Raw genomic sequence first — 23994 nt, forward strand, 5'->3', positions numbered from 1 at the left:
GCCAGCCTGCCCATCAGAACAATGGGGACCCTAGTCCACCATATCTGGAAGGCACATTCTCTAAATATCTAAAAGTCCTTGTACTTGGGGGATCCAGTGCTTGCTTGCTTGCTTGCTTCCTCCCTCCCTCCCTCCCTCTCTCTCTCTCTCTTTCCTTCCTTCCTTCTTTCTTTCTTTCTTTTTTTCTTTCTTTCTCTCCCTTCCTTCTTTCCTTCCCATGTCTTTCTTCTTCTCCTCTTTCCATTTTTTGTTCTTCTCTTTTCTTTTTCCCTTTTCCCTTTCCTTTTAGTCTTCTTCTCCTTCCTTTCTCTGCCCTTCCCATCTATCCTTTCGCACAATATTAGTGGAATGGCTCTGTGTGTGTGTGTGTGTGTGTGGAGGGGGGTGTGTGTAAACCCTAAATTTAGTTTTATTTCAGTTACATTTAATTAAAACTGAATGTACTTGATCCTATTCTTCTCCAGCTTTCTATTTCATAATTCCTTCCCTCTGTCTGGGATTCTCAGTGGCAAGCTTTGGGAGCCCTTCTGCTCCTCTGCAGCAGAAGTACGAGAGGAGCTCCCTTTATCTAACATCTTCCCCACCCTTGTCCTGCACGCGTCCCTCTCTCTGCCCCTCTTTGCCCCCACCCCAAACATCCCTGATTGGCATCCAGTGTCTCTCTCTGGCTGTGGGTTCAGGAAGCCTCCCTGTGTTGTCTCGAAAGTGCTAAGCTGCATTTATCAGCATTTAAGCCTAAGTTGGATTTGGCGTTGATTTTCAGCCAGATGTGGCAGAGCTGGCAAGTTTAGCAGACACGGGGGATACGAGGAGTTTGCAGGACGGAGCTGGCAGGGCAGCTGGCATTCAGGGCCAAGCAGCAGGCATTGCCCAGCTGATTGATTTGGAAGAAACCAATCAATAGAAGAGCAAAGAGGGTGGGTGGGTGGGAGAGAGAGAAAGAGAGAGAGAGAGAGAGAGAGAGAGAGAGAGAGAGAGGTCGCCTGCATTTCTCCCCCCCTCCCCCGCAGACACTGGTCTGGGTGCTATAGATTCAAACACTGTTTTTCAAGGGGAGAGGTAATAAAAGAAAATCAGAAGTGGACTTGCTGCAAATTATTTGGGAAAACAAAAAGGGCTTCTTTAAGTAGGGAGCAGAGGAGAATTTGAAGGGGTGTGTGTGTGTGTGTGTGTGTGTGTGTGTGTGTGTGTGAAATGGATTGTATAAAACAGAGATTCCCTTCTGCAAAATGTTTGTGAAAGTTGTAAAGGTAATACTAATGTATACATTGCACTGGATTCTTTTATAAGCATGAGCAACCTTTAGAAACAATTTGCAGAGTGGATGTTCTTTCGCTTTCTATGTTTTGACAGTCCAGTCCAGGTTCTGAGACACCAAGTGATGAATGTTCTCCATCCCCTTTTAGCATGCCCTGATAGACAGTTCAGGTCCACGATCTGAAGGGCTCTACAGGGAGGTCACCTTGATCTCTAATCCTAAACTTGGCCTGTGACATTTCACTTTCTCCTTGGTTAGAGTCCCTGATGCATAAATTCCATCCTCTGATGAAAGGGGACACGTATTCCATCATTCCAGAAATGCTGGGCAGGCTGGAATTTATTTCTGTCCAAAACTGGCTGATTGTTGTTAAACAGTGGAAAGATGCTGCAAAAGCTGTAGAAAGGAGAGAGGCTTTTTACGCTTTTGTTTGAGGGTTCTCCCGCATATCCTGTCCCACTGGACAATCCTGAAACAAATCCATCCCCAGAAGTTTGATTTTGAAAAGTTTGACGACTTTTACTTCTACAAAAGGAGCGTAATTCTCCAATTAACAAAATAACAGAATTGGAAGGGACTTCGGACTTGAGCAGGAGACGTATGCCAGGGCGGGAGGTGGGCTGTCCAACTTTGGAACTTTAAGAGTTGTGGACCTAAACGCAACAGTTGGGAGTTGCTGTTAAGAAGACTTATGGGGGAGTCAAAACTCGAAGCAGAACTTCCTATGAAATTCCACCTGGAAGACTTAAGCGGGTGGGAGGAATAGTATTTCAGTGCCATTGGTTAAATTAATGGACTGTTGCAAAAGGTTTCAATCAACGGAAGATTCTTTCCCTGAATGGACAGCTCCATTCACAAAATCTGGGAATAGATCAGTTTCAGGATTGTCCAGCAGGACGGTTTCATTCTTGATTCCAAACCGGGAAAGAGAGGCAGCATTCAGCCGGCTTTGTCTCCATCTGCTGGAAATTTGCACAAACTCAAAATCACACCAGGCTGTTTCTCCCAGCCTGCCCTGTCCCGCTGCTGCCCAGTGTTGTTTGATCAGATATGGAAACCAAAGTTGAAATAAGTGGAGAAGGTTTGACAGATGTGTTGAGGCTGGGACATGATGGATGCACCTGATAAATCTCTAAGCTTTAGGTCGGTTGCTCACTCTGAGGCCTTCAACATTGGTGCTCCAATAACCAGACTAGTTGGGAATTCTGGACATTGTAATTCCAGCATATGGGGAGGGGAGGAGAGAGATGGAGGGGAGAGAAAGGCTGGTGTGAATGCAGCACATTTGCTGTTTGATTTGATGGGGAATTGCCTCTTCTGTCCATCTTTGAAATTGGAAGTTAGGTTAGACTATGGGCAAAGAGCCCATCATAGCAACATCAGTTCTTCTGTGTTTTAGAAGCCAGTTCTCCAACTCTGACTTTCAACTCTTCCTTCTTCTCAAACTTTGTAAAAGTTCTTCTCCAAACAGATTTTGGTATTTGCTTTCTTTCTTTCTTTCTTTCTTTCTTTCTTTCTTTCTTTCTTTCTTTCTTTCTTTCTTTCTCTTATATATAGCCACCCATCTTTAAAACAGCTCTGTGTAACTCATCGCAACAATGAAGCACCTGTTGGCCTCAGAGCCTGGCATCTGTTTTATGCAACAGGCCCAGTGAACTTTGCCTCCTGGGCACTGGAAGTGTGGGGCTAAAAATCAGGGCTTACTGTGACCACCATCAGTGGAACATCCATATCCTGAAGAAGTGTACCTGAGCTTTCCAAGACATAAAAAACATCCTTTTGATGCCACTTGGCACAAACATGGATAGGAGATGGACATCTTGAAGACTGAGGAGGCAAAACCTACCTTGCCCAATAAGCAATTTCAGAATCCACGTGCAAGAACAGAGGGGGATCCTATCTCACCTAACTAGATTTATTTCTCCTTCATTGTAACCGGGCAGTTAGTGGCAATTGCTTATGTGCATCTTTGGAACATGCACATATTCTCTGTACATGTGTTTGTGTGGATGTGTGTGCGTGCACGCCTCTGAATCCTTGTTGGTCCTGGTGATTGTGTGGACTACTGTAGTCTCGGCTGTTTTCCTCATGTCTCCTAGCTATGTAGAATTACAACTCCCATCATCCCCAGTAGGAGAGATTGTACGAAGGATGCTTTTGCTGAAAAGGCAGATTGCAAGCACAGTCACGGCTTCACTTAGAGACTGCTTTGATTAACAATCAAATTGCCGGTCACTGTCGTGGTCTCTGAGTGAAGACTCTCTGTAAAACAGAGGAACGTGGACTCCATCGAGAGAGTCCAGAACGGAGGTCAATTTGATGCGCACAACCATGCTGTGAGACAGCCAGATGGAGAAGAAGGGGTGACCATCAGGTGCTGAGTTGCACCCGAGTCTCCCCAGCCCCACAGTGGGGGGCAGGGAGTGTTGTGTTGTGTTTCTGCCCTCCCCACTGGTCCCAAACCCTGATCTGTTTGGTGATGGGATAAGCCCTGAGACCCGTGAGGAGTGTCAGGAGTGCAGGTCTCCCTCCCAACCCAGATCGCTGCTGCTAATTGTGCGCATGGCGTCCGAAACGTAACTTTTTTCCCAGCAGCCCCTGAGAGAGAGACTCTTACCTTGAGAGGTTTATCGCCACACTTACGAAACAGATCATTCCTCAGCGAATGGCAGGCTTGAGAAGCAGAATGACGGACATCTCTTTTCTTTAGTCGATGCCAAAATAATTCACTGTCTCTCAGCATTGGGGTCCAGCAAAGAGGGCCGTAGAAGAAACGGGCAGCAACTCTTTTTTGGGTCCAAAAGTACTCAGTTGCCTGGCATTTGACTGAGGGGATGCTGCAACAGTCCAAAGTCTGAGGACTACTTGTAGGTCCCTTTTTTTCAGTGCCGTTGTAACTTTGAATGATGGCTAAATAAATAGTGGTAAATCATGGAGCACTTGTGCATGGAAAACCTGTCAAAGAGCAATGTTGGCACTGCCACGAGGGGGCTTCGTGCCCCTTCCCTCCCTCTGCCCTGAAATGCCCTTTTCTGTGGCTGCAACCAGCCTCACAGCCAGCTCATCTGCAGTACCACTCGAACTCACAACCGACACCCCAGCCCGTTTGAGGGGCGTTTGGGGCTGGGGTCGCCTTTAGCCACCCCAGATCCTTTTTCAGGCACGTCCAGCTGTGCAGCTGTGGGAGAATGGACACTCCAACCCCCTCCCCACCCCCACCCTCCTCGAGGCTGTGATCTGAGGCTGCAGCCCTGGCCAAGCCCAGTGAAAATTCCTGACATATTTTTCACCTTCCTTCCAGCCAAGAACGGAGCCTTTCCCGGGAAGTGAAGCCGGGAGCCTGCAAAAGCCAAGGGACCAAAGCCTTCCAAGGTATCGCTGGCTGACCCGGGGAATCGTTGGTGTGTGTGTGTGGGGTCTCTTCCTTGCCCCCTAGGCCCATATTTATTCTTCCCTGTGCCCCTCTCTCGCCTCCCCATATTTTCCACCTTGTCTGAGTACAGATAGTCCTCGACTTACGACCGCACCTGAGCCCAAACTTTCTGAGGCTAAGCGAGACATTTGCTAAGTGGATTTTGGCCCGGTTTACGACCTTCCTTGCCACAGCCGTGAAGTGAATCGTTGCCATTGTTAAGTTAGTGACACGGTTGTTAAATGAATCCGGCTCCCCCCACTGAGTTTGCTTGTCAGAAGGTCGCAAGAGGGGATCCCGTGACCCCAGGACACTGCAACCGTCGTAAATATGAGTCATTTGCCAAGCCCCTGAATTTTGATCGCCTGGCCGTGGGGATGCTGCAACAATCGTAAGCGTGATCGTGTCGCTTTTTCCAGTGCTGTTGTAACTTTGAACGGTCACTAAATGACCTGCCGTAAGTCGGGGACTACATGTAAAGACTTTATCCCAAGCCATCCTGCCTCTCTGCTGCTTTAATCCACCTCACCAGCTGCCTGGAAGCATTTTTTTTTCCCCTCTCTTCCCTCCTCTCTTTCTCTCCTCCTCCTCCTCCTCCCTCCCATCCTTTTTATTTTTTGCAAATTAAAAAATGACAACAACCCTCTCGGGCCTTTTAAAGAAGAAGAAACTGAACGTTTAAGCTGTCTAGACACCACAGAAGGATTGGGAACGGCACTTTACAAGAGAGGAAGCAATTCTTCATAACCTTAAGCCAAAGGTTTGGAGTCCAAAAGCTTCTGTTTAACCTGCCTGGATATAATTTATGGCTTGATGAACCAGTTGCTGCTTCTCTAGAGAGGCAGATGGAAGGGAGGCGTCTCCTCCCCAGCACCCCGCAGGGAGACGGAGGGAGGGGGAGAGCTTCTAAGGCTGCTTTCCTGGAGTAAGGAAGGGGAGGGAGGGAGGGGGGGTTCTTCCCCTTCTAAGCCAGTCCCGAGTGCCCTCCTCAATTCTCCTTCAGTGGGTGCAGGAACCTATTGAGGTCAGACATCTGGCTGAGTTAGGCTTAGGAGATCCTGGCCCAGAGATGCTCGTCTGTCTGTGATCCGGTTCACACATTGCACCTAAGCCCAAATGTCATGAATTTGATTTGAAATGCTATCCAACCTCGCCTGTCCGGGAGGATTCAGGAAACCACAGTTAACCAATCCATGGCTTAGCCTGAGGCAGGATTCTGATAAGCAAGACCAGGTTTTTGGGATCACCTTTGGTGACTAGGAAAGGGGAGAGATGCAGCTGAAGGCAAAGCTCCTGTTTGGTTTGCAGGAGGTTTGTATTAAATCATTGCTTGAAGGAGTCAGGAAGATCTTCTGGGGCCCACAGACTGGACACTGCTGGGCTTAGAGGGACAAGAAGCTTGCCTTAGTTCAAAGCAGATTCCTGGGCTCCCTCTGTTTTTATTTTTTTGCTTTTTTAAATTTCTGGGACCTTTTTCCTGTTTACAGTCTGTGCTTATTTCGGCTCTGTTCCCATTTCGGACAGTTTTTGAACTCCAGTGCCTGAATCAGAAGCCAAGCAATTGTTTGTTTTGGTTCCTTTTGCTCTAATGCAAAGTCTGTGATGTAACCATTGTACATTTCTTGGATACCAACACTTTTTTTTTTAACTATTTCCAAAATGTCTCCTCTTTGCAGCTTGATTAAGCCTAGCTAGCATAAGGGCAGCCCTTGTGGCCTCAGCTGGGGAATCTTGGCCAGGAATATCCTTGCAAATTTAAATTTAATTTTGATTTGAGCAGCCGTGAGTGGGCCAACCATTACCGTTTTCACTGGGGCATAAACCATGAATTATGGTGAATGCTGACAGTGATAGCATCAGTGCTGGCTAACAGGAAGGAGGAGCCGGGGGTCTTTCTCCGCTGCCAACCCTTGCCATCTGGAATTTTGTTTGGGCAAGCAAGCGTGAAAAATTTGGAATTTGTATTAAAAAGTACATGAGAAGCCATGAGTCTCAAAGGGGCGCAGAAGATGGTTTGAGGGAGAGCGGAAAATAAAAATAAAGAGCTTCTCTCTGACAATTGCTGGCTTATTTTTAAGAGTTAAATTAATTGCTGGAAAGGAAGATTGGAGAGAGACAAATAATTCCCCCTTTGGGGGGTGTCTCAGAGAGAACATTCTTCTCCTCTTCCTTTTTTCTAGGTTCCTTTTCCTGAATGCACCAATTTTCTCAGATGCGGGGCCTCGCCACTCCTGTCACGCCCCTCAGTCCCAATTATCCCTGCTTCGGACAGGAAGGCTGTGCAGAGAGTGGTGAGGAGGGCTGAAAAGATCTTTGCCTGTTCCCTCCCTCCCATCCAACACGTGGCACAGAAGCGTTGCTTGAGCAGGATTGTCCTGGTGGGAAGGGGGAGCAGGAGCGATAGAAATACACCCAGTCGGGCTGGGCAGCAGAGATTTCGCCTGACAATAAGCCTGCCAGCAGAGCCCGTCTGTCATCCACTGTGCCAGGAGAAATATCTCGCGGGGCGAAGAAAAGGGCCTCGCCTCAAGGGGCCTCTCTCTTCATCCTGCAGCTCAGCCCCTTTGCTGCTCTCTCAAAGCGTTGCTCTCAGGGGGGCTATAGGCTGCTCTGTTTCACTCTCCTTTGCTAGGACAGGCTAAGCCAGAGTTAACCTAGGCACGGTTCTAGGAATAAACCATAGTTTCCTGGATTTGCACAATAAGCTAAGCTGTGAGTCCTCACTGACTAAGGCTTGCATATTGCCCTGTGTCCAAAGCTATCTGAACAACGGGGGGGGGGGGGGGAGGAGAGCAGGTTGTGTGAATTTATGAATGAAGGCAAATCTACGTGTCCCAGGACACTGTTGCAAGATCCAATTTGGGTTGGTCACCAGGACCAGAGGTTTAGTCTTAGTCCTCAGGGAAATTCTTCTTCTGGCAGCTCAGACGAATACATCTCTGGTCCCAGAGATGTATTCATTGGATTGGATCTGGTGTGAATTTAGTCCAAGAGTCTGTAAATCTTTGCCTTAGTTCTTTCTCCAGAAGTCAGTAAGAAAATGGACCTTAAGCTTTGAACAATGCCTGAGTATTGTGAATCCAAAATTTCATGGGACCCAAGTCTCACGTGGACTTTCTGTCTTACAGGTCTCCCGTGGAAGGATGTAATGAGTCCTGCCCGCGTAGCCTCCGCGGAGCCTCTCCTGCAGCCAGGATGGACATAGGAGCTGTTCAAGAGGCGGAGATGCCTCCCGGCCCCTGGAGAAGAAAAGAGAATCTAAAGGATGGGGAATCTTTAGGCTGAGGAGCTGAAGGAAACAGGCTCTTGCTAATGACATCATGGGAGAAACCCAGCATGCTTATGCCACCCGTGATGTTGAGACTGGTGCCCAGGACAAAGTTCTCAGCTTTGAGCCGTTCAGCAAGAAAGATCCGGGTGAAGTTGAAAACAGGCTGCTCGACAGCTCCAAGTCAGAAGGTCAGAGTGGGAGCCATAATGGGACTGACTTGGTCAGCAACAAGGAGAAGGAGCCTCACAGTCAACGGGAAGCTGTGATCCGCCCCCAGAAAGCAGGCAAAATAGACTTCAAGTCCCTCAACAACCGCACCAGGTTTCCTGGGGCCGGCCCATGGGGTGCTGCCAAAGGGAACCCCCTGTCTCCCCCTGGAAGGAGCCGGGCAAGAGATAAGAGCAGCAGGCGGGCAGGGAGGAGCGAGCGGGGCCATCAGCAACTCTACCGGCTCACCATCAGCAATGCCAGGCCCAACCCCACCATTGGCATTGCTTATCCCCAGCAGAAAATCACACCACCCAAAAAGGTTGAAGCTGACCGAGGACCGGTCTTGGGGAGCTACAGGTTCCACGTGCCCTGCCTCCCCGAAAGAGATCTGAAGCTCCCTGAAGAAGAGCTGAGCTTTGCCCGCTGTTTTTCAGAGGCTCCCACCAGCCACATCTCCAGCAACTATACCTCACAAGCCACCACTGCATGTTCAAACCATGGTTCAAAGATACAACCACTGGTTAGTGTTCTTCCTAAAAATCCTGGCACCAAAGGGCAGCTCCCTTACCTGGAGTTCCAAGCGAATGGAAGTAACTTGTGGCCTTCACCAGAGAAAGGCTACCCTGGTGCTAATAATGGACTCTCCAAGCCGAGCCCGCATTGCCTAGGACCTCTGTCCTTCCAGTACCCCTTCTCCCCCTTGCCTAGCTCGGCCTCAGATCCATTCCAAGGTGAGGCTGACCCCCAAGACTATGTTGACAACATCTTGTTGGCCACCAGTCAGGCTTCTCATGGTGCTTTTGCCTTCCATTCTTCCTCCCGGGACTGGAAGGAGGAAGTTCTTGGCAACGGCTCCTATGACAATGTGGAGAGCAGGACTTACGGGCTGACTCCTCCCCCTGCTCCATTCCACCTGCCACAGACGCCGGGACACTTGCCATGCTACAAAGGAAGGAATGGACCTTCCACTGACCACAACGGTGCTATCTCTCCTTCTGGTGCTATTGACCAAGTTCCAAGCACTTTCCAAGAAAACCAAGCTGTTTTCCCTCCCAGTTTACATGCCTCGAGTACGCCAAAGGCCGTGGTTAAGAGGCATTCGTCTTTGTCGAAAGACGGCGTAGCTAGTCAAAGGATACTGGATGTAGGCAGCTCTCTACGAAGGAACGGGCTACCAGTTACTCTCCCGCAAGTGCACTTTCAAAACAAGGCTTTCAACGAAGCGTCGAGCTTGGTGCCTTTTGAGAAGAGCCTTCCCAGCAGCATGCAGGCCCACCCCCGGCTCCTGCAGGCCTGGGAAGGGGGCAAAAAGACTTATTCCCCCATGGAGCCAAGCTCAGCGGGGTGTCCCAGTCCAGAGGGCAGCCAGATCTCCTTTGGGTACCATTCGGGTCTTGGCAAAAAGGCCTGGCAGCATCTGCCTCTCACCTGTGGGGTCCCTGGCCAGAATAGACTCGAGCTGTCCAGAAAGTTGGCCAGCCAGAAGCCTCTTTTCCCCCTCAGCACCTCAGAGTGGGAGGGAAGCAAGAAACTGCCCCAAAGCCCCACCAGCTATCCCAGTAAAGCTCTGGTGGCTGAGGACCTGTCCCCTCAGAGCTGTAGCTCAGCCAGCAGCATCTGTTTCGAAGGCTCAACGGAAGGGGAGACATCCAAGAGCAAGACTTTCTTCCTCAGCGTAAGCCCAGCACGGCCTCCCATCCCGTCTCACCACCCACCCAGTCCCAGTTTAGGATTGCCACCATCTACCTTAACTCCGTCTCCAAAGGGATCTCCTCTCCCTTCCCCCACCCCCAACCTCAACAGCAGCTGTTCCTCTCCCTCCCTCACATCCAGCAGCCCTCCAGGCCACAGCTTTGAAGATGAAGCTGCCTTGGCTGCCTCCACCTTCTTCCACCACCAAGGCCACCACCCAAAGGACGGCAGTAAAACTTTCCAGGCCTCAGAGCTGCTGGGGGCCAGCTCAGTCCCCTACCAGATGGCCAGCCCCATCAAGGCCTTTCACCAGGAACTCCTCTATAAAGGTGTCTCCGTGGACAGCCATTTCCCAAAATCCAATGTGGAGACTTCCAAAAGGTTCCCAGAGGGTTTTGAGAGTGAACTGCCTCCACCACCTTACCCATATTCCTCCTCCCGTCATTTCCTGGCCAGCTCACTGAGCAGCACAAGTCTTGACCAGCTGGATGTTTTCCTGACTTGCAAGCAGTGTGATCAGAACTTCAGCAACCTTTCCTCTTTCTTGGAGCACCGTCAGTTCTGTGGCTCTCATGTGGTCCTCCAAGGTCAGGCCAAGGATTCTTCCCGAGGAGCAGAAGTCAAGAAGCAACATCATGCCTCTCCTGAGTCTGCAAAGCACACTCAGACTAGTCTGGGGGTGCTCCTTCCTCCAGATCCTCATTTGCAACTGCTTGCTTTGAACAAGACTATGGACTTCCTGGTGGACATAGAGGGTAAAGGTGAATCCAAAGATGATCCTCTGAAACTGAACCAGCTCAATGGCTTTCCCGGAAATTTCTTGCCACTCAACACTTCTGACTTGGAGATTGATGATGCTAAGCTAGACAGTTTGATCACTGAAGCTCTGAATGGACTGGGATACCAGTCGGATAACCCTGAGATTGACAGCAGCTTCATAGATGTGTTTGCTGATGAAGACCTGGTATCTGTGAAGGCCACTAATGCTGGTGGGACTCCTTTCAAAGCAAAAGAGAACTTGACTTTAGGGAAGAAAGCCAAACATGTAGGCATGGATGAAAGTGTGAAAATGCTCAACCATCCTAGTGGGGAGCTGGCCAAAAGTAGAACATCAAAGCAACCTAAAGAGAGAGGAACAAACTGGCTTTCAGACTTTGGAGAAGAAAGACATGAAACATTCAAGAGCAGAGAATTGCCTCTAAATAAAGCCCTGGAGCCAACAATATTTGGGGCAGCAGAAGATGACACAAATGACCAACAGAAAGCAGAGAAGAACAGCCGTGGTCCTTTTCTGCCTATGAAGCAGGGGAGCCAAACTATGTCAGATTTGAGGCAGACCAAGAACCTTCCCTGTGCTTCTCCAAGAAATGAACTCAAGCCTGATGGTACTCACAGCTTGGCAGAAAGTACCACGCTGTCCAAGAAAGAAGTCAAGAAGAGGAAGCTGCGGAGTGGCAGTTGGAGCAAGGAGCTTATCCATAAAATTGTCCAGCAAAAAAACAAATTCCATAAATTGCACAGCCAGAATAGCAAAGCGGTGTCACTTTCCTTGCTCACCAACCGGTTACTTCCAGAAGCAAAGGACAATAAATTTTGTGAGTATGAATACATGTCAGAATCAGATGAAGAGAGGGTGGAATATGCCAAGCGACACTGCAGGAGAAAGCTGGGCTCCAGATTCAGCAGACAGCTCAGAAGCAGTTTGAACAGAAGGAACCAAGGAAGAGGAGGAAGGGAGAAGGGGACGGATCCAATATGGAGGTATGGTCCCAGAAGAGGACAGGAGGAACCCAAAAGACTTGCAAACAAGGAGCTGGAAAGGACAGATGGTCCTGTAGCAAGAGTGAGGAGGAGAAGCAGTCGGTCCTCCACAAGCAGTTGCCAGAGTCTGAGCATGTCCAGTGAGACCAGCAACAGCCCCCAGAGCACTGAGAGGGGGGATTCAGACACTGAAAAAGAAACTGAACAGAGGAAACAGCTCCTGCAAATTTCCAGATGTGTTGGACCACTTAATATTCCTGAGAATGAAACCATAAGAAGAAGCCACAGTATAGGCTCCGACTTTCCTGGAACGCCAAGTACGGTTGACCCAGTTCAAACTCAGCCAGTAGATAACCAGAAATTTCAGACAGACAATCCAAGCATTCCCCAGGACACTGCCCTGAATCAAGATGAAGGTGTGCTACAGAGCAGAGAAAAGCCACATCACCCTGAGGCCACAGCTGGAAAAGGTCCCACCGTGGTTCTTTCTCCTGAAGGTTCTGACCAATGCCATGGAGCCTTCTGTTGTGACATTGAAAAGCCAAGGGTGATGCCAAAAGATGCAGATGGGGCAGGAGGCCATCACTGCCCTCGATACGCTGCTAATAAAGGAGGGCTCTTGAAAAACCCAGTGGAAGAACTCACTGGTTCTCCTTCTGTAGGCAAGCACAGCATTCCCAGTGAGAAGAGCACCAGCTATGAACAAATGGACCTCAAGGACCTGAAGAACCAGCAGGAACTCATTATGCCAATCAGCTGCTTCAGTGACAATCCTGGAAGCAGAGAGATCTCTGGGAAAGGGGTCAACACATTTCTGGATGCTGCCAATGCATTTTATGACTGCAAAGAATTATCCCACAGCTACGAGACACCAAGTCTGTTCTCGGGGCCTGCAGCCATAGAACCTTCCCCTAACGAAAATGCGTACTTGTGTCAGAGAGACTTTGACGTGCCCTCGTTCAAAGAGAAGCACGATGGCATCCTGCCCTGTGAATCAGATAATACCCAAAGTAAGGTCCCCTCACCGCTTAATTTTGATTCATCGTCAGTATTTTTAGAATTCCCTATAGCTGAGTTTAATACCAACTTATATGACAGTGTGGCTTCAAGCAAGGATAATTACATCCCCTTTGAGTGTGCCAATCATCAGCTTAGCAAGATAATCCCCTTTGACCAGCAATATTCATCTTTTCTGCCAGAAAAGGACTGGACTCTGATGGAGGATGTGTCTCCCATTTTGACAGAAGATACGGCCCAAATTCCTAGACTGTCTGTTGAAAAACCAACAGCAAAGAGGCACTCCAGTGAAATCAACCTCTTGTCTCTATCCGACCAGCTTTCTGATTACAACGTGCCTTTCATGAGTGGTCTATCAGAGGATGAGTTGGAAATTAAAAGGTTGGTCACTGAGCTTGAAAGCCAGTTGCAAGCCAACAAACTTACTCTGCAGGCATCTGATGAAGACCAGACTTCAGTAAATCACATCAGCATGGAAGCAAAAGAATCAACTCGTGAGCTTTTGTCTTTAAGACTGGACCAGGAACAAAATGGCAAAGAATTATTTCTACTGGAGGCTGAGTATGAGAATGCAAAGCTTCTTTCCACAGAGCCATTCAGCTGTGAAAATATAGCAAATGAGAAAACACCCCTTCCAGCTTTGGACACCAAGTATGGAAGTCCCAACGACCCTTGGCCGTGTGCAGGGTCATTCAGCCTTTTACGGTCAGCCCCAGATTTGATTCTAGTTGGTCCTTTTAGCCCCCAAGGGCACCAAGACAAAATTGCTGAAAATCTGAAGGATATTGAAATCTCTGCTGAAGTTGACTTTGGGGAAATAAAAAATGCATCTACTAGAATCCTGCCAGATTCATGCCTTGAAGAGGTATCAAACAGCTCCAGAGCTCCAGACTATCCTGAACAGGTTATACAAAGTCCTGATTCAATCTTTCCCCAGTCTCTGGAGGACAGTGATTTAAGTTCACATGAGAATTTGCCACTGAGATCAGATGTGTTCCCAAAGCTACTCTCAGAGGAGAAAACATGTGATAGCCCCACTGAGTTAGAATCCTATGGCCATGAATTTCCACAGTTAGATCCGGAATTTGACTTGCAAGACACTCTAGAATCAGATGAAAACTTGTCTTCTAGTGCACAAAGCAAAAATCCAGAAACTCATCCACCCGACAAGCTAGAAACTACAACTCTCTTCCAGAATAATGAAGATGAGCATCTACGTAATAATGAGGAGACTGGAAGTCAAACAGTTTGCCAGACTTTGATGCTAAATGCCAAAGCTGACAATGGAGAAAACCCACATTTTGATATGTTGACTTTTTCCAAGGAGGTGGATGGAGAAGTTGTGTTCAAGTCCACCACCCAAGAGAAAGCAGGTAACCCTCTGCAGCAGCTGCAGTTGTTTGTGGCCAGGACAGTTAAAAACAATGAGGAAGAGTTGGTGAGTTCATCACTCCCAGCTCAGCATCCTGTGGCTCACCTGCCCTCGTGTCAGAGCCTTCCTCCAGAGCCAGAAGAGGAGCTTAGGGACCAAGAGCAAAATGAAGAAGTCGCCAGTAGCCCCGTGTTGGGGAACAAGAGAGATACTCTGTTTAAAAAGACTGAGAAACTAGCTGAGTTTCCAAACAAACTGCTTTCAGAGCCAGAGAAAGAGACAGAGCATTTTGATGAATGGGCCTCAGATGTCTCCAAAGACTCAGCCTCATTGAACCCAGCACAATGTGCTAATGTTGTCCAGCAGCAGCACTTAAAGGTTGAATGTCTGGAAGTGAACAGCCGTGCTATGCAAGCAGATGGTATCTCCCTGGAGTCCGGTGACCTCTCTCCACTCAGCAACTCAGAAGTAGCCTCAGTGCTAAGGGGGGAAAGAACGCAGCAGAGTCAAGTTACAGGACTGGCAGGAGGGGATCAAGAAGAGAAGACCTTGGCATTTAGAGACTGCAGAGAATCCCCCTTAAGCCCTTGGTCATCCGAGAAGAAAATGCCACAAGGTGCTTTATCAGCTGTGCTCCAAGTACATGTTGGCTCTTGCACTTCTTGGAACTCTGGGGATGAAGAGTTGGGGGCTGCCAAGGTCCACCAGGTGGAAGAGAGTGAAGATCAGCTGCAACATCTGCAACTTAACATGTCCTTGACTCCTATCTATTGCCCTGAAAATCAAACTGAGGATGCTCATCTCCTGCAGGGAAATGACTTGTCTTCAGCAAATAGCTCAGGTTCAACAGAAGGTCATGAATTGGAGAAGCAAGTCAGCTACTATGCAGAAGCCTCTCAGGCTGGACTTTCTCTGGATGTTGGCTTTGCTGATCAGAAAAAGGTGCTAAAAACAAGAAATGCTACAGGCTCTGACTTTGGAGGGATTCAGTCTGAAGAGAGCACCGGTCAAGTTGCCTTCCTTGCGCATGGCTTCCCCTCCATTGCAGAGAAGAGTGAAGTTCCTCAGCAGAGCCCACCCGGAGAGAAGGAATGTACAGAAGCCCTTCCATTCTTCCCCTCCTGTGATGCCATTTCTCATCTGTCCCCAGATATGCCTGGTGCCCTGGTTGAAGACCTCAACCATGACCTGCTGAAACCTCAGAAGAAGGTCCCTCTGGGTTATTCCTCATCTCTCTGCTCCAGCAAAGTAGCGTCTTCTACTGCTAAAACAAACAGACTTTTAAAGTTGCAAATGAGTGACTGCAAATCTCCCAGCAAGCTTCCTCTGAAAAGCAAGAAACATTCTGAAGAGCTCTCCAAGCATCAACCCGATGAAGACAATGGCATATTTTCTGCCAGGGGTGAACCCAGCGGTCCTCAGGCAGTATCCATGCATGATATCTTGCTCAACCAGCTTCCATCAGGAATTGATTCTGTTGAGCTCAGAGGTGGAGTCTGTAATGAAAATGTGTCATCAACATCAAATCTCCACGGGGCAAAGGACATCGGAGGAGGCCTCCCGGAAGAAAGTAAAGTTCCATGTCAATTGGGATATTTCCAGAAAGATGTTGATGTTCAAGACGTGCCAGTTGTCCTTTTGACTAAAACAGCTGGTGACACTAGTCAGATTCCACCAAGGGGATCCCTAAGTGACCCACAGGATCTAGAAACTAGAAGCAATTTGGAGAATGAAGACTCTGCATTGAATGAGAATGTGAAAAAATCATCTGACTGCATGGAAGAATCCATTCCTGAAGATCAAATCTTAAGAAATGATCCTAAGGCTGGACAATCAAAAGCAAGGAAGAGGAAAGGGTTGCAGATCACTTGCGATATTTGCGCCACTTCTTTTAGATCCAAAACTGGGTTGATGAGACACAAAGCTGTGAAACATCAGAAGAAGGATAGTGTTGCGTTGCCTGATGACAATTCAGCTCCCTTGGAAAAAGCATTAAAGACAAGCAAAGTGTTCCCCAAGAAAAGCATAAAGCCCTTCACCCAAGAGAAATCTAGTAACTCAGAGCTTTCCAAAACTGTAGGCCGGTCTTTTTCTAAAACCTCTGGAAGGCAAAAGAAGGAACCAAAGGCACAGAGCCAAGAAGGTATTAGCAAGGAACCCAATGGCCCAAATGCAATTTCATTGGACATCACTCACGAATTCCAGATGACAGATGAAAGGCAACCCATCAGCTCACAAGCAGAGAAATCAGATGGGTCCGAAATCCAGTCTAGAAAAAACACAAGTACAGAAAAACTGATCAGATTGGTCAGTATCGAAAGATCAAGGAGTTGCACAAGGCAAAAAACCAAGGAAAAACCGAGGCAAACAAAAATGACGTCTGACAAAAATGAGATTGCCGTCTCTTATCTTCGGGAGTCTGAGGTCCCTCCAGTTCATTGTAACACCACTGGCATCACTAATGACCACAGTCTGACCACCGTCACAGAAGAACCTGGGAATGGGCCAGAAGAGCAGATCCAGGTGTGTTTGCCATTGCTTCCTCAGCAGTCCTTGACCAACGAATTGGAAAACACTGTTGAGAAAACGCCTTCAGCTCAAAGGACAGCTGGACCACTGCTTCCTCAGAATGTGGGGGGCCATAGAGAGGAAGGGGAAGAGCTGGGACAAGAGGAGCATAGCCAGGAGAGATGGCCAAGTGGATCTGTGAAAGAAGGTAAGGATGAACTGAACCAGAAGCCATCAAAGAAGAGTTTCTCTGAAGAGATGAACGGTACAAGTCAAAACAGCCCATTGCTATACCTCACAAGCCCCAATACGTTTTCACCATCCTGTCCTCCTGGAACTGCTTCTGAAACAGGTTCTCCTAAACCCACATCTGAGAAAGCATTGGACGCTCTTTGTTTTGAGACTCCAGAGCCCTGGAAGAGGGAAGAGCTGCAGCCACAGAATGGGGAGTCTGCTGTTGATCCTGCAGTCAAACCAGATCTACCGAGCTTGTTTGATGATGACTCCACATTTTCACAACTTTTCCCCAGAAATGATGAGTTTGCCCGTAGAAAATGCACACGTGTATATGGGAAGCGCTCCAAAAAGCCTAAAGCTGTTTCAGAGATAATTGCAAAACCAGAAGGCACACCAGATCCTTTTACGATCCGCATGGCTTCTGATCTTGGTGAAAACAGCTCCTTCTGTGTTACCCGGGAAGATCCTTGTGAATATGACACAATCTCCGTTGATGATGCTTTGATGCTCAACATGTGTCATGGGAGTAAAGCAATGAGCAGTGATGTTAATTCCAGACCTACCAAAGAGACAGCCCAGCAACTGGATACGGGGCAAAAGGAAGAAGTTAAAGATTTGAAAAACAGCAGTGTCTTTCTGTGCAAAGAGAGTCCAATTGGGTCTCTTCCATGCTTTAAAAGCTGGAATAACTTTGAGAAAGCAACAGAAAATAATTCTTCTGAGGGGCCATTGCATAACTCATCCGTCCAGCTTCCTTATGGGCATTCAGGAGCAGAAGACAACCCAGAACTTCCTGACCTGAAAGAAAAGTCCTACAGCACCAAGGAAGAAACATTATCTGCGTTCCCTACCATTGACATGGAGATGTTGAACATGAAATTTGAGGTGAGTGATGTCTGTTTCTGCACCACTGGAGAAGATCAGCTGAGTCCCACAAAGCATGACGAAGGTACCTTAGGTTTCAAGCGAACTTCACTGTTGCAAGCCAAGCCCGTAAAACGTAAGCTAGAAGAAGGGAAGACGGGGAAAACCCGTAATGATTTAAATCTCAAGAATAAAGACAAGCAGTATAAATGCAAAGTCTGCTTCCAGTGGTTCCTGACTTTAGGGGAACTGGACTTTCACAAGCTCAGTCATAATCCCTCCCCTCCACCAACATGCTACATGTGTGTCCAGAGGAAATTCAGCTCAAGGGAACAGCTGAGGGACCACTTAAAGGAGAAACATGCCAAGAACAAGGCTGGTCTCTGGGCCTGTGGGATGTGCCTGAAGGAAATCTCTGATGTCTGGATGTACAATGAACACTTGCGAGAACACGCCACGCAGTTTGCCCGCAAAGGCCAGGCTCAGAAGTCAGTCTTGGGCCTTGCTTTCAGTGAAGAGGATGCTGCTGTCACTCATTTCCTCAACTCCATCATTTGCAGAAAACCCAGCAAGTTTTCCAAGCAGGCTGAAGGAGGGAACGGAGCACCTGCTGGCAGCGAGATCAAAGGTCCCAAAGAGTTTTCAGGACAAGAGACAGTGGTCCAGAAAGACTTGCCGGAGATCCCCTTCAGAATCCGGCCCCCCACAGCCTCCCTCAAAGTCCCAGCTGTTCCATCTCCTGACCCAGCTCCCAAGGTCGAAGGGGCCCAGAAGTCGGTGCCCATTCATCCTGAGTGCAAAGACCCCTCTCGAGATTGCCATCACTGTGGGAAGCAGTTCCCCAAGCCCTTCAAACTCCAGCGACATCTCGTGGTCCATAGCCTGCAGAAGATCTTCTTGTGCCACAAGTGTCCCATGTTCTATCAGGAGACCAAGGAGCTACGGAGCCACCTTAGCCAAGAGCATGAAATAGCTGAAGAAGCCGACATCAAGCACACCACTCTGTATGCCTGTGAGCTTTGTGCAGATGTTATGCATGTCATCAAGAAGTCTTTCATATGCAGCACTTGCAACTATACCTTCTCCAAAAAAGAACAATACGATAGACACATGGAGAAGCACCTGGTGGGCAGCAAGAAGACCTTCCGTTTTCGAGGTGTGATGCGGCCAGGGCCCTTTGCAAAATATGGGGAGAAGGGCATCAAAGAGGAGACCCGTGTAAGAGCAGAAGCTCCAGCAGTTAAAAAGAAGAAGGTGTCCCACCACAACAACTCTCCTGAACTAGCTTTGTCTGTGCACTTGGATGGAGCCCAAGGATCTCAAGAAGGTAGTCAGTCTCTGCTATCTGCTGTTGAGGCTCTGTCCACAGCCACTAGCCTGGCCATGCCCCCTTCAGCTCAGCCCCCTAAGGAAACAGAAGGCCTAAAAAGGGATTTCTCCAGTCCCCTGGCTGAAAGGGGGACATCTCCCCTTCATTACCTACTCCCATCCCTTCCTCTTGAGCCCCAAGATGACCCAGGCAGCCCAGAACACATTACTGCACTTTCTCCAGAAACATGGGCACATGCAGAGAGCCCTGGGGACAACCCAACTCTTCTCTTAAACTCACCCAATGCACTTAGCAGTGATCTTGCCAGTGTATCATCTAAGAAGACAACTGCTGCCCACAAAAAGCTGTCCCTGGCTTATCTCTCTGAGAAGCACAACGATGAACACAACATTCCAGAAAAGACAATAGTTAGCAGAAGGGTCGAACATGATATAGGGACTTGGGAGAGCCCATATTTAGAAGATCTTGCCAGCAAGGTGCCCACGTTTTCTCCTGGGAATCTGGGGTCTTCAGAATGTAAGTGGTCTCCTGAAATACAGTGGAACAGCAATCCTAATCTGAATGGAACAGCTCCTCAGGAGGCTGTGAGCAAGTTACATTTGCCAGAAACCAGCTTCCCTGAATTACCTCTCAAGGACAAGATGTCATTGTCTACCCTAAACTGGTCTGCCAAGGAGGTTCCTTCCAAGAAGGTCATAGGTGGTCAGGCCAATGCTGATGACACCCCTGGCGTCCACTGCTCCCTAGATGGTGCAGAAGCGGTTCAGATGTGCCCACTCTCGAGAGACAAAGCTTTCCTAGAAATGGACACCACTGCTCACTCCAAAGACACCAGCTCCAGTGTTGGCACGAAAGAGACAGAACTCAGTTTGGTCCAGCCGGTGAATGGCCATCTGCAAGGTGAAGGGGCAAGTACTCAGTCAAAGAACCACCATTCTGAGCTGAACAAGTTCTCAGAAAGACCGGCTGCAAATCGGCTGGCCAATCCTCACCCCAAAAAACCAAAGGAACACAACAAGTCCTCCCATCGGGGAAACCCAGCCTCCCGAGAGAACATTGAAAGAGATGGCAGCAAAAAACGGAAAGGCCGGGCCCAAGATTCTGTGAAGGGTGACAGCGTCAAAAAGGCTGACTGGCCCACTACTGAGGCATTGGCCTTTTCCCCTCGACGGAGGGACACCCATGCCAACAAACAGGCCCATAAACTCAAGGGGTCTGTGATGGATGGCCAGCTTAGAAAGTTGGGGCTTGACCAAGGCTTCCAGAAGAAGGTGGAGATGGGCCAAGCCAATGGAGAGTTGAGGCGCAAGGAGATCTTGGGGAGCAAAGCCCTCTACCCCCTCTTAACCAAAGACCCCTCAGCCTCCCTGCCCAGCTCTCTAAACCGCCGCAGAGCTGTCCAAGGTGCTAAAGTCCCCACTTCCCACAGTTATAGGACAGCTGAGTCCCAAACTCACCTCCTAAACCAACTATTTGGGCAGAAATTAACTAGCTTTAAAATTCCTTTAAGAAGAGATACTTCTGAGTAATTTATGAGTGACTTATGGTGATTCTTCGCTGCTTTCATGGGGCTGGGGGGCAGGGGGGGAGAAATTATCAAAGCATTACATTCATTTGTGTAGCTCTGTTTCTCAGTCTTGCTTAAATGAACTTGCACTGCAGACTCTCAAATAGTTTTTGCTTTGTGTCTTACTAATCTACTTTAATTCACCTGATTTATCATGCAAAGGCTAGAACTTTGATGTTGCCGATGGTTCGTTCTCGCGGACTAAAAAACGGTAATCGCTTTGGGCAGAGCGAAGTGTCAAGAGAAAATGTTTTATGGCAGAAGTACTGAGGTTGTAAGGGTGCCTTGCAAATCCTGGGCCCTCTTTCTGTCGGTGTCTCTCTTATCTTTGGATAAAGAATTTGAAGACGTGAACTTCATACCAGAGACCCTTATTCATGAGGTGCAGCACACTGTAGAAAGCATTGGTGTCCCCCCCCCCTTCCCTCTCTTGGAGGCTTTGCACAAATAATCCTGAGTGATTTCATTTAATTGGGAACCAGCCTCAGACAAGATACTTTGAAAAATCATTATAAAATAAGCAGGCCACAATTTTGACAGACAGTCCTTCCCAAGAACATTGTATTGAGGGTGAATTTGTTCATTCCAGAGACTCTGAAATTGCTCGTCTCTCTTAGACCACTGTGTAGATGTTGCTGAAATGTTGTTGTTGTTGTTTTAAAAAAAGAGTAAGGGGTGTGGGCCCTTTAACCTAGCTAAACTGCACCTTGTAGATGTATGACAGAGTTGAATATTTTTTAAAAAAATATTGTTTTAATATTTTCCAGTGAGAAAACTGTGCCAAGACCACTCCTACTCCACATAGTAAGGCCTTCTTTGGGGAAAAAAGGGAGAGAGATTTTTTTTAGAAAAGTAACCCCCCCCCCCTCAAACCTAATAGTTTTTAAAGGCTTTTTGTATCAAGCTGGTTGCTAAACTTGGTATGGCTTTACACTATACAGTTAAGTGGTGCTATTTTTTATCGTAATGTGAATTCTAACAGGAACACACACAAGCATACACACACGCACACAAACAGACAAGTTAAAAGAGGAACGGAGGCCTTTATAAACTGACACATGGGGGAGTGTGGTTGTGAACATTGCCTTGCAGTGCTCACAATTCTGCAGTGTGTTTTATAAAGGTTTAAATCCTGAGGTTTAGTTCTCAGGGTAGATTTGGAGGGTCTGGGTCAGTGTTTCTTGATATTGGATCACTTTATGAGGTATGGACTTCAACTCCCATAATTCCCCAGCCAGCATAGCTGGCTAGGGAATTATGGGAGTTGAAGTCCATACCTCATAAAGTTGACAAAGTCAAGAAACAATGGTCTGGGCTGTTTTTGGAACCTCGGTGGGGGAGAAAGAGCAGAACAGTGCACTGAAGCAATTTGGGGTTCTCCCCCAGAATACTCTGCATATGTCTTGCAGACTAAATAATGTTTGATTTCAAGGTCTTTTTTTTTAAGGAATTAAATGACTTTATCTTGTTAATATCTACCTTTACAGTTCACTGTTTTTTAAAAAAGTAGTTTGATTATACATTTGGGTGCAATGCATTATGTTAAAAAAAAGTTTTTATTTTGATATTTGTGAGAAAGCAGAGGAAAGTGATCATTTGGACTTTTTATAATGTTGGTTGGGTGCCCTTTGGACCTTTCTTTTATTATTGTCAAATAAAATAAGGGATGTGCATACAAGACGGTACTGTAAAACGGGGCTGAGATTTATGCTCTCAAATATAGTCCAATATTTTCCCAGAAATTTGCCGGTCTGTGACTTTTTCTTTTTTTTAAGTATTTTTTTTTCCTATAGGGAGATTTTACATAGATTTGGGGGGGGGGAGGGAAACACCACAGAATAAAAAGAGTAAAAGAGTAAAAAAGGGAAGAAAATATAAAGGAGTAAAATGGAAAATGAAAGATAACAAAACAAGTAAATGAAAATATCTTTAAAAAGTCACCTCTGATCTTTTTCACAGTTACTACTTCCCATATTGCATAGCATGGTTCCCTTCTTCCCATGAACAAACCTTTTAAATCAATACATTCCCAAATCACGTTCATTTTTGTTCATTTTCAGCAAAAAAATCCATTTGGTTTGCAGTTCTTTTGGGAATGACAACCGTCATCTCCTCCAGGCTGCTTCTCCGCTGAAGGTTTTTCAGTGGAGGCTTTTAAGGCTGTGTGGTCAGTGGTGAGCTTCCCTTGTGAACAGGCTTGTTTTAAGGAAAAGGCTTGTCCACTTGTGGAACTCATTGCTACGGGATGTTGCAGCAGCACAACTAAGTAGTAAAAGAGGTGTTCAAAGCCAGTCTGTACCTGGGGTTGGCTGGCTTTTCAGAGGCAATTGAGAATTCTGATAAGCATCCATAAATCTAGGAAAAAAAAACACCAAGAAGCAAATCTCAGCCAGTCCTTTGTGTCTCTGACCAGCCAAATTCATAATCAGTTAACAATCTGGAGCTGATGGGTTGGGACTTGTTCCAGAAGTTCCAGTTTTCCCTTTTGGCTGCTACTGAACCAGATAATAATAATAATAATAATAATAATAATAATAATAATAATAATAATAATAATAATAATAAACACGAAATAAAGTATTTACAGAAACAGAATTAGACGAACTGCAAAGGTTTACCCAGGGCAAAGAAATCAAAGCCTTACAAGAAGTAATTCAGAATGTAGAGGCAAACCAGGGGGAGTTGGCAGTGAAAGAATCCAGTAGAGATATACAACTGTTCTCATTTGGAAACCAGGCACCTCTTCCTCAGGAAGAACAAAACCCTCTAACTAAAGAAATAAAAGAATTGAAACAAAGAATAATTGAGCATCTAGAACAGCACAAAAACAACAGAATAAGGCTGCCTGCATTGAAGCTTGTTCCAAAGAAACAGCTAGCACAAGCATTAAAAGATGCAAATACTGCAATAGCAAGTATAAGCACCAATTCACTGCAAGAAACAAACCAACTAATGTACAGCACAGCTGCAGTTATAACAGAATACCTGGGATGCAAAATCAACAAAAAAGAAAAACAAACAAACAGTGCACCAGAAAAATGGAAGGTTAGACTAGAAAATAAGATCAGCAAGTTAAGATCACATGCAAGCAAGCTAGAACAGATGAAAGAAAAGAAGCTGAAGAACAAGAAGACCAAAGAATACCTAATCAAGAAATACCACTTAGAAACAAGGAAGATCAAGGAAGCACTGGAAATAATAAAGCAACAAATAACAGCTATAGCCAGGAAAATCAGTAGATATGAAGCTCGAATTGCAAACTATAGGCAGAACCTCCAATTTCAATCCAATCAGAAACGTTTCTACCAATCCATCAATGGAGAAACTGCAAGGAATCAGTCAGTACCTGACAAGGAAGAAACAGTGCAATTCTGGAAGCAGATATGGGATAACCCAAAGAAATACAACAAGGATGCAGCTTGGTTAAAAGAAGTGGATGCAAATAAAACAGAAGTTGAAATGAAAGAACTAGTAATAACAACAAAAATGGTAGAA

The 23994-nt window shown here is 47.0% G+C and overlaps 1 protein-coding gene across 1 annotated transcript; it reads left to right on the forward strand.

Annotated features, from left to right (window-relative positions):
- The first annotated feature begins 4547 nt into the window (after positions 1 to 4547).
- On the forward strand, positions 4548 to 22241 carry ZNF469 (zinc finger protein 469). Its single transcript, XM_039330971.1, has 2 exons — positions 4548 to 4630; positions 7799 to 22241. Exon 2 carries the CDS (start codon positions 7991 to 7993, stop codon positions 20459 to 20461), a length of 12471 nt encoding a protein of 4156 aa, XP_039186905.1. The 5' UTR covers positions 4548 to 4630; positions 7799 to 7990; the 3' UTR covers positions 20462 to 22241.
- Positions 22242 to 23994: the final 1753 nt, after the last annotated feature.

The sequence above is a fragment of the Crotalus tigris genome, unplaced genomic scaffold (genome assembly GCF_016545835.1).
Source record: "Crotalus tigris isolate CLP2741 ecotype Arizona unplaced genomic scaffold, ASM1654583v1 scf7180000024433.1590703, whole genome shotgun sequence".
Taxonomy (NCBI): Eukaryota; Metazoa; Chordata; class Lepidosauria; order Squamata; family Viperidae; genus Crotalus; species Crotalus tigris.